At 47.1% G+C, this 11,206-nt stretch overlaps 1 protein-coding gene across 2 annotated transcripts in view; it reads right to left on the bottom strand.

The window, feature by feature from the left end:
• Window positions 1-819: 819 nt before the first annotated feature.
• Window positions 820-11,206, bottom strand: part of LOC137543869 (1-phosphatidylinositol 3-phosphate 5-kinase-like) — a 49,125-nt gene continuing 38,738 nt past the window's right edge. Inside the window, exons 3-4 of one of the 2 annotated variants that reach the window (XM_068264939.1) lie at window positions 2,185-2,296; window positions 820-897 (exon numbers count right to left, since the gene is read on the bottom strand). In XM_068264939.1, coding sequence (XP_068121040.1) covers window positions 850-897; window positions 2,185-2,296 — 160 coding nt within the window. In that variant the 3' untranslated portion in view covers window positions 820-849. The remainder of the gene's footprint in view (window positions 898-2,184; window positions 2,297-11,206) is intronic. The other variant, XM_068264940.1, reaches the window with a different exon arrangement.

Raw genomic sequence — 11,206 nt, 5'->3', positions numbered from 1 at the left:
GGCGCGCGCCACACCGTATAGCGGCGATCGGGCGCGCGGCGGCGGCGATCGGGGTGCTGGCGCAGCTAGCAAAGTGCTAGCTGCGTCCAGCAAAAAAAAAAATTAAACAAATCGGCCCAGCAGGGCCTGAGCGGCACCCTCCGGCGGCTTACCCCGAACTACGTTCGGGGTTACCGCCAAGAAGGTTAAGTGATAAAGATGCTAATCCTGCATTCAAAATTTGCAAAACTTTTTCTGCTGTTATGGTTTGTAGTTATCACATACTTTAGGAGCACTGGCCCTAGTGCCAAAGAGTTGAATGCTGGGAGTTATTTTTATCTATAATACATTCCACCTCTTCCATTTACTTTCCTTCCTAGCTGCTCATCAGGAACACCCTCTGATTACTTGTGTTTACAATCAAGGCTAAGGTGACTCAGTGATTGGATGTGTAAATTAAAAAAAAGGAAAAAAAAGTGCAGTTGTTAGTATACACCTCAGTGGGAGTGTCTGAAGACTGGGAGGAGAGCAGCTAATGAATACACAATGAGCAAGAGAAGGGAGGGGGTAAACAAGAGTCAGGGAGGATAGATGTCAGCATTAGCTTGGCAAGATGGCCACTGCCTAGAATAGGATTTTCTGCTTTTCCTTTATAAAATTCACAGGAATCATTACGTGGATAGCACAATACATCTGTTACGTAAGTAGAAGTAGTATTTATCTACTTATATATGTATTTTATTATTTCTAGGTTAGCATGGGTGTTGCTTGTTCATTAAAGGACTACTGTAGGGGGTCGGGGGAAAATGAGATGAACTTACCTGGGGCTTCTAACGGTCCCCCTCAGATGCCTTGTGCCCATGCAGCCACTCACCGATGCTCCGGGCCCCGCCGCTGGTTCACTTCTGGAATTTCTGACTTTAAAGAGAATCTGTACTAAAATACTTATTATAAAAAGCATACCATTCTATTCATTATGTTCTCCTGGGCCCCTCTGTGCTGTTTCTACCACTCCCTGCTGAAATCCTGGCTTGAAATTATCAGTTTCAGGCAGTGTTTTCAAACAAAAAACATGGCTGCTAACCAGCATGTGACAGGCTCAGAGAAGCTCAGTCTGTGACTCATACAGAGCCTGCAGGGGGCCTGGAGAGGGTGTGTATAACTTCTATCCTATCACAGCAGAGCAGCACATTGTCTGAGCCGACAAAGGAAAGAAGATTAGATTATATCACAGAGATAATACAGCCAATGTTCAACTAGGAAAGGCTGCAGTAAGACAGGCCACATTAGAACAGGTATAGGAACTTATAGGATAGAAGAAATAAGGCTGAAAATTTTGTTACAGAGTCTCTTTAAAGCCGGAAAACCACTGCACCTAGGTGGCCATGTCCTCACTCCCACTGATGTCACCAAGAGCGTACTGTGCAGGGGCAGATCATACTAAGCCTGCGCAATACACTCCTGGTGACGTCAGCGGGAGGGAGGGCGCGGCTGCACAGGTGCAGTGGTTTTCCGACTATAAAGTCATCAGGCAATCCTAAAGAAAATAAGTGCTACTTACCCGGGGCTTCCTCCAGCCCCAAGCTCCCAGCATGTCCTTTGCCGCAGCTCTGCAGTCAGCCGTTCACCGCAGCTCCGTCCTGGTCCCCGGCGATGTTGTCAGGGCGATCTCCAGGTAGGCCTGTACTGCGCCTGCGCGAGCGGCGCTGTCAATCACCGCCACATAGGCTGGAGCGGACTGTCCCCTGTATACTCGTTTTTTCCCCATCTCCATGCCACTATGTCCCTGAGCGTCAGTCTATGGGGAAGAAGTACTGTGACTTGTTTCTACTGGCGCTGATGGTGTCAGATCATGGCTCTGTTTCTGAGTAGCAGCAAGTGCAGTGATTGGCCCAATAATGGAGCCATGTTCCTGCCCACACCATCGGCTCCAGTGATAACACAAGTTGCCATGCGTTCCCCTTACTGCTGCTAGGGTTTACTTTCAGAGTAGGGCTTATATTTCAAGCATGCTCAAAATTCCTGCTAGAGCTTACTTTTGGGAATGTCTTAATTTCGGGTAAAGAGGGGTTGTACCTAGACTTGGGTTTTGCTGTAAATAACACAGTATGTTATAATTTGCTAAATTTAAAAAAAAAAAAAAAAAAAAAAAAAAAAAAAAACCTTAAAATATGGAGCAAGTGCATGAATTAAAAGTTGGTTTACCTGAAGAGGTCTGTACAAGGCATACTCATCTCGAAAAAGTTGGTCATGGTGGGTAAGGCAGTCTAACCATCGACCATCAACAAGAGCTTGTCCAATTGCTATAGCTTGCACTCTGAAAGACAAAAACAATAGGAACATAAATTTGAATAATAAAAACATATTTGCTGATGGCCCGGCATTGCCCAGGTACATATTTGGCTGGTGTTGGCTCCGCCCAGTTTTTCTAACCCTAACACAATTACTCAATGACCTAGTTTGTGAACTTTGCGGTCTTTGGCATTAATAATTTGCATTGATATAAAACAAATCTAATAATCTAATTATCACGACCACCTTCAATGAGTCCTCGTCCACCCCCAACCACCTCTCGGTGGGAGTCCCCCAAGGTTCGGTCCTTGGCCCCCTACTGTTCACCCTATACACATCCTCCATTGGCAAGGTTATCTCCTCCATGGGTTTTAACTACCATCTGTATGCAGATGACACCCAGATCTACCTCCACACCCCTGACATATCCACCACTACCATGGACAAGGTCTCCTCCTGCCTATCCGCCATCTCCTCCTGGATGTCTGCTAGGTTCCTGAAACTAAATCTAGACAAAACGGAATTTATGATCTTCCCACCCCGGCCATCCACGAACCTCCCAGATGTGCATGTCACTGTTAACCACACTACCATTCGCCCTACCTCTCAAGCCCGCTGTCTGGGTGTCACCCTGGACTCCGCACTCTCCTTCACTTCCCACATCCAAAACCTCACAAAGTCCTGCAACTTCCACCTTCGTAACATCTGTAAGATTCGCCCTTTCCTGACCTCTGCCACCAGCAAACTCCTCATCCATGCCCTCATAATTTCCCGCCTTGACTACTGCAATGCCCTGCTGTCTGGTCTCCCTATGACCCGAACAGCCCCACTGCAGTCCATCATGAATGCTGCAGCCAGAATTATCCACTGCTCCCATTGCTCCACCACGGCAGACCCCCTCCTAGAATCCCTCCACTGGCTTCCTATCCAGTCCAGAATCAGGTTCAAGATACTGTGTCTGACCTACAAATCTGTCCACAAAACCTGTCCAACCTACATTTCCGATCTTACTCAGAGGTACACACCTAGCCGCTCACTCCGCTCTTCCAATGAACTTCGCCTAACCGCCCCCTGCATCACCCAGTCCCATGCACGCCTCCAGGACTTCTCAAGAGCTGCTCCAACACTATGGAACTCCCTACCTCCACCCATTAGGGCAGCCCCCTCCTTCAACATCTTCAAGAAAGCCCTCAAAACTCACCTTTTCACTCTGGCCTACTACCCCTCACAAGTGCTCTAAACCTACAGCTGAACTCTGGTCCCCTACCATTCGTGTCCTTACCTCTCCCTCTAGATTGTAAGCCTTTGGGCAGGGTCCTCCTCCTTTTGTGTCCTACCTGATCTGGCACCTCCATTACTGTGAACCCATGCCATGCATTTGAGTGAACCTAACTTGCCTAATCTCCATGCTTCATCCAGTGACTGACTAAGCATTACCTTGTACTAATACTGTGCTGTGTGATCTGGTTTTCTTGTATTCCTGTATTGTCATATTGCTGTATGTCACCCCTAAATATTGTCTGTAACCTAAATTAATGTTCAGCGCTGCGTAATATGTTGGCGCTTTATAAATACAATAAATAATAATAATAATAATAATATGCAACACCTTCGATTTGATGACAAGGACACGCGGGAAGAACGGCCCCGCTGTCAAACCACCCCCCCCCCCCGGCCGCCGCAGCTGTTCCCGCTGCCAGACAGCCAGCAGCGTCAGACCTCGATCAGCCGGCGACCAGTTAGAGTGGGCGCAAGGACCTACCTAGCGGACACCGCTGTTATGCGGAAGTGACATCACTTCCGCATATTTGCGCCTGGCGCCCGCTCTAACTGGTCAGGTCGCCCGCTGATCGAGGTCTGACGCTGCTGGCTGCGAGGTGAGGGGGCGCCTGTCACTCACTACCTAACGGGGGTCCCTGTCACTCACTATCTAACCTGGGTTCCCTGCTGTCACTCACTATCTAACGGGGGTCCCTGCTGTCACTCACTACCTAACTGGGGGTCCCTGCTGTCACTCGCCAGCAGCATCAGACCTCGATCAGCGGGCGACCCGACCAGTTAGAGCGGGTGCCAGGCGCAAATATGCGGAAGTGATGTCACTTCCGCATATCAGCGGTGTCCGCTAGGTAGGTCCTAGCGCCCACTCTAACTGGTCGCCGGCTGATCGAGGTCTGACGCTGCTGGCTGGGCGGGGGGGAGGGGAACGGGGGGGGGGGGCGCACAGGTGCCCCGATCTCCAAGGACCCAAGGAACGCCCCTGCCAGTGCTACAATGTTTTCTGATGTGTACTATACAGGCCTATAGAAAAAAAGCACATATACTCATGTCTCTTTCTCTCTCTGCTTTTACAGTATGGTGTAGACGTGTTGGACCAAATGGCACGGATGTATTCCGTAAGAGCAGCAACACGCAGGTGGCCAGTAGCAGTTTTTTACAATATGCTGGACCTGGCGGTGGTGAATGCCTACATTTTGTACAAGGCATGTACAGGGTGGACAGGCAAAAGAAGATTGTTTCTGAGTCTTCTAGCTAAGGAACTCCGTTGCCGATTTATGCAGCACAAGGAAATATTGGCACAAAGGCGGGCTGCTGAAGCTGTTGCAGCTGCTGTGCCAGGGACTGTACCGACAACACAGTGCCAGGTGCAAGAGCGCTGCAACAGGAATCGCAGCAGGTTTACCTGTGCAACATGTAAAAAATTCACCTGTGCCAAATGCAGGGACGATGGACACTGGGTCTGCAAACGCTGTAAACTCTGTAAAGTTTGAAACACTGAAAAATAAAACAGAATTTTTGGTTTTGCGCGATCGTGAATTTTCACGTGAAACGATACCGTTTTGCGCGGAAACGAGAATTTTCGCGCGAAACCAATATCTATAAACGTTATCGATACACACCAAGCCGCTCACTCCTCTCCTCCAATGAACTTTGCCTGACCGTCCCCCGCATCACCCAGTCCCATGCACGCCTCCAGGACTTCTCAAGAGCTCCAACACTATGGAACTCCCTACCTCCACCCATTAGGGCAGCCCCCTCCTTCAACACCTTCAAGAAGGCCCTCAAAACTCACCTTTTCACTCTGGCCTAGCACCCCTCACAATTGCTCTAAACCCACAGCTGAACTCTGGTCCCCTACCTTTCGTGTCCCTACCTCTCCCTCTAGATTGTAAGCCTTTGGGCAGGGTCCTCCTCCTTTTGTGTCCTACCTGATCATGCACTTCCATTACTGTGAACCCATTTGAGTGAACCTAACTTGCCTAATCTCCATGCTCCCATCCAGTGACTAAGCATTACCTTGTACTCATACTGTGCTGCGTGATCTGGTTTGCATGTATTCCTGTATTGTCTTATTGCTGTATGTCACCCCTAAATATTGTCTGTAACCTAAATTAGTGTCCAGCGCTGCGTAATATGTTGGCGTTTTATAAATACAATAAATAATAATAATACCTCTCGCTGTGCAGTGTCTTTTGCAAGCGGTGGAAGTTCACACCGGACTTTATTCACTGTGCCCAATAGCATTGTTTTGCGCTGCAGCAGTCTGTGCGACAGTGACAGTGAAGTAAAGAAATTGTCCGTCGTGGGTTTATATAAATATCATATGTATTATGGCAATGACAAACCTTAGCAGACTCCCATCCAGTGACTGACTATGCATTACCTTGTACTCATAGGCCTGGTGCACACCAGGAGTTTTTCTGAGCGTTTTGAGTTTTTAAATCTGCTGCTAATGTTATCCTATGTGTCTGTGCACTGTGTCTGAGCAGTTACCAGACAGCAGCGAGCAGTTACCAGGCAGCAGCGAGCAGTTACCAGGCAGCAGCGAGCAGTTACCAGGCAGCAGCGAGCAGTTACCAGGCAGCAGCGAGCAGTTACCAGGCAGCAGCGAGCAGTTGCCAGGCATCAGCAAGCAGATACCAGGCAGCAGTGATCAGATACCAGGCAGCAGTGATCAGATACCAGGCAGCAGTGATCAGATACCAGGCAGCAGTGATCAGATACCAGGCAGCAGTGATCAGATACCAGGCAGCAGTGATCAGATACCAGGCAGCAGTGATCAGATACCAGGCAGCAGTGATCAGATACCAGGCAGCAGTGATCACATACCAGGCAGCAGTGATCAGATACCAGGCAGCAGTGATCAGATACCAGGCAGCAGTGATCAGTTACCAGGCAGCAGTGATCAGTTATTAGGCAGCAACAAGCATTTACCAGGCAGCAGTGATCAGATACCAGGCAGCAGTGATCAGTTACCAGGCAGCAGTGATCAGTTATTAGGCAGGAACAAGCATTTACCAGGCAGGAACAAGCATTTACCAGGCTGCAGTGATCAGTTACCAGGCAGCAGCGAGCAGTTGCCAGGCATCAGCAAGCAGATACCAGGCAGCAGTGATCAGATACCAGGCAGCAGTGATCAGATACCAGGCAGCAGTGATCAGATACCAGGCAGCAGTGATCAGATACCAGGCAGCAGTGATCAGATACCAGGCAGCAGTGATCAGATACCAGGCAGCAGTGATCAGATACCAGGCAGCAGTGATCAGATACCAGGCAGCAGTGATCAGATACCAGGCAGCAGTGATCAGATACCAGGCAGCAGTGATCAGATACCAGGCAGCAGTGATCAGATACCAGGCAGCAGTGATCAGATACCAGGCAGCAGTGATCAGATACCAGGCAGCAGTGATCAGATACCAGGCAGCAGTGATCAGATACCAGGCAGCAGTGATCAGATACCAGGCAGCAGTGATCAGATACCAGGCAGCAGTGATCAGATACCAGGCAGCAGTGATCAGTTATTAGGCAGCAACAAGCATTTACCAGGCAGCAGTGAGTGTCTGTGCACACTGGAGCAATGAGGTTTTGTAAAAAAAAAAAACCCATAGCATTACATTGGGAAGAGCTTTTAGAGGTTTCAAAAGCTCTTCCCAATGTAATGCAATGGGGTTTTTTACAAAACCTCATTGCTCCAGTGTGCACAGACACATAGGATAACATTAGCAGCACAAAGAACAGAATTCTCTGGTTGTGGGGGATGGGAGGTGGTCAAATAGAGTAACTTAGACCCAAAGTGATTTAGTTCAAGTACACAAATGGAAATGTGCTTGTTTTCAGAACAAAAGAAAGAGAACAATGGAGTTGATAGCATGTTAAAAAACTCAGCAGGGGTGCTACTAGGTGTGAGCTCCAGGGAATTAACGCAAATTTGCGCAGCCCTGGTAAATCTAGTGTTAAGGGCTTTCCCCGCTGCCATTACAACGATCGCGATGATGTCATCGATGTCAGACGGAGTCCCGATCCACCCCGCAGCGCTGCCTGGCACTGATTGGCCAGGCTGCGCAGGGGTCTGGGGGGGGGGGCGGTTACGCGGCGGGTAGCAGCACACCGGCGGTGAACAGAGGCAATCGTCCACAACACGCAGCACACAAAGTGCTTGCTGTGTGTTTTAAAAAAATGTTTTATGAAAATCGGCCCAGCAGGGCCTGAGCGGCGCCCTCCGGCGGTCATGGACGAGCTGAGCTCGATACTGCCAAGGAGGTTAAGTCTGTTCAACCAAAGTGCTATACCATTCCTAATAGTCCAAGTTGTTCTAAAGCATCCTAATTACCCTGATTAATTGGGAACAACTGTTTTAATCAACTCAACAGGAGAAAAACAGCAGCTCTCTGCAATTGGTTTCTAGACAGTCATGGCTAAGACAAAGGAGCTCAGTGAGGACCTGCAGCAGCACATTGTAGCTGCTCACAAGTTAGGAAAGGGTTACAAGGCCATTTCTAAATGTTTTCAAGTTCCATTGGCTACAGTGCAAAGTATTATCTAAAAAAATACAAGATGTTCCACATTGTGGAATATCTTAGAGGACGTGGTCGGAAGCCAAAAGTAAAACCTGTGCTGGCCAGGAGGATAGTGAGAGAGGTGAAAAAGAATCTAAGGATCACCACCAAGGCCATCCTGGTGAATCTGGGCTCTGCTGGTGGCAATGTCTCAAGGCAGACAATCCAACGGACACTGTACACTGCTGGGTTCCACGGATGCAGACCAAGGAGGACGGACGCCACTTCTCCAGATAAGGCCTACAAAAGCCTACTTGGCCTTTGCAAATGCTCATCTGGACAAAGACGACGACTTCTGGTCTTCTGTGTTATGGTCAGATAAAACAAAAATTGAATTGTTTGGTTGCAATGAGGTTTCCTTTATTTGGTGTAAAAAAAGGAGAATTGCTGTAATAGCCAATAAAGGCTTTTCTATTAAATATTGAAAAGGGTATAAATGTTGGACTGGACACTTTTTGCTCTAATGTAAATAAACGCTGAAAAATTTGACACCTATGTAGTTTCCAGGCAAAAAAGTACTTGGTAGTTGAATAAAAGTAACAGTCAAAATTTGCCAGGGGTATGAATAATTATGGGCAGCACTGTATGTATGTAAATATATAGTTGCTCCAGTTAAGTAGAAGCATACAGGTATTGGTCTCTTTTCGTGATATTACTAGATACCCACTACCTTGCTATTACCAGTCTTTTTGAGAATAGATACAGGTTTTTTGTTGTGGTTTTTTTTGGTGTGTGGGGGGGGGGGGGGGGGGGGGGAAGTTTTGCAGCACAATTTGTGCTTTGTAGCACCAGCTACCATATATCAGTCAATATAATTTGCTTATAAATTGCTTACTACACTTTACACAGTGTGTCACTGTCATCCTCTCCCATTGGCTGCCGGTCACGAGTCCCCAGAACCACCACATTACAAAAAAGATATTGCAGTTTTAGAGCAGGTGCAGAGACCGGCAACAAAATTGATACGTGGGATGGAAGGTCTCACTTACCTAGAAAGGTTAGATAAACTGGGTTTATTTAGTCTAGAGAAAAGACGCCTTAGAGGAGATCTAATTAACATGTATAAATACATCAGAGGGCAATATAATAGCATGGCGGATGAGCTTTTTGTCCCTAGGCCTTCTCAAAGGACTAGATGACATGATCTGCGCATGGAGGAAAAACGTTTTAGCCATTTATTTAGGAAAGGGTTCTTTACAGTAAGAGTGATTAAGATGTGGAATGCATTGCCACAGGAAGTCGTTATGGCAAACTCTATACCTGCATTTAAAGGAGGCTTAGATGATTTCCTTGCGTTGAAAGACATCCATGGCTACAATTACTAGGTAATGCCTAATGATGTTGATCCAGGGATTTTATCTGATTGCCATCTGGAGTCGGGAAGGAATTTTTCCCTTTTGGGACTAATTGGACCATGCCTTGTAAGGGTTTTTTCACCTTCATCTGGATCAACAGGGATATGTGAGGGAGCAGGCTAGTTTTGTACTTCGTACTGGTTGAACTCGATGGACGCATGTCTTTTTTCAACCAAAATAACTATGTAACTTTGAAAGCGCCAGCCTGATTAGTGAGAATGTGTGCATTTAGCATGCATAAGGACACTCTATGCTTTAGCAACACTCCATTGAGAAAGTCGGTAGTGGCCGATAAAACATGTCGGGTCCTTTGGCATGGATTGCCTCACAGGACCCTTGTGAATCCGCTCCGTTGTGCTGATTGCACCGCCACCATTCCGCTACATTTACCTTGCTTGCATCCTATTGGTCGCGTTGCAAGCCTCACATCGGCGCACTTCCTCTTTCCGGCTTGAAGGAAGAAGTGTGTCTGTGTGAGGCTTGCAATGCGCCCAATAGGACAAGTGCAAGCTCTTTGAAATGCAGGGCGGATGGCGGAATTATGGGTAAATAACCCCTTGTAACCCCGCTGCACACCTGCACCAATGAAACCTCATTTGAATCACGAGTAATCACTCGTGTTCACTTGTGAAAGCATCCTGTGAGCATCACTGCTTGAAAGCACAGGATGACAATATAGCCAATTGTTTCCCAACTGTTTCTGAGCTAAGTGCTTCTGCCTTACTGTTACTGATTTTTGCCTTTATTTTGATTACGTTCAGCCTGACGCCTGCACTGACCTCTGCCTGGATTTTGACTATTCCCTGTCTGCCTTGTTTGTACAGTTTCACAAATTTTAAAGTTTATTCACAAATGTTTATTCACAGGTACTATAATGATCTTCTGCATTTTCAGATGGGCTGCAACCTCTATCATGATCTTTGTAAAGCTCCTGGGAGAACTTGAAATCCCTAAGGGGAGTGCCTTGAACTGCATGTGAAGGACCTGGGATCGAATGCAAACTGCTGCTCTCAGATATTTCCAGTGAGCCAGCAGAATGGGTACATGATAATATGCGTCCATAAGATCTATGGACGCCATGAAGTAATCCTTTCCCTGAAGCTGAATTGTGGAAGTAATTGATTCCATGCAAAGCTTTTTTGCATTTTACAAAACGGTTCAAAAAACAAAGATTTATAATCAGGCGAAAATCTATGTTCGGCTTTAGAACCAGGAAGAGAGTGGAGTAGAAACCCCCTCCTCTCTCCTGAACTGGAACCTCTTCCACAACTCCCTTCTAGAAAAGATTTCCCACAGTTTTTTCCATAGCAGACTGCTTCAATGGGGACTGCAAAAAAACGTTTCATTCTGAAATGTTTTGGAGGTTTCCTGGAAATTTGAATTATGTACCCTTCCCTGATTGTCTGGCAAATGTATTTGCTTTTTGAAATTTTTTGCCAGGCCGGGGAAAAATGCTTTCAACCTGCCTCCCACGTGAACATAGTCATTGTTCAGTATTGGATTGTGTTGGGGTATTTGAGGATTGAAGAGGAAGCCTTTGGCTTTAAGGCCTTTTTCGCATGCCATTTTTTATTCGGTTCCTTCAATCTAATTTTTTCTGGAGCCCCGAAATCTTTTTCTGGGAGCCTGTTTTTTTCTTTAGGAGGAGGAAAAGTCTCTCTTTTCAGCTGCCCTTTCTAGAGCTTGCTCAAGGGCTGAACAACAGGTCTCCTGCAAATGGGAGGCCACAAAGTTTCACCTTAGTTG

Source organism: Hyperolius riggenbachi, unplaced genomic scaffold (assembly GCF_040937935.1).
Source record: "Hyperolius riggenbachi isolate aHypRig1 unplaced genomic scaffold, aHypRig1.pri scaffold_274, whole genome shotgun sequence".
NCBI lineage: Eukaryota > Metazoa > Chordata > Amphibia > Anura > Hyperoliidae > Hyperolius > Hyperolius riggenbachi.
Note: the sequence above shows the minus strand (reverse complement) of the source record. Positions and strands in the feature narration are given on the sequence as shown.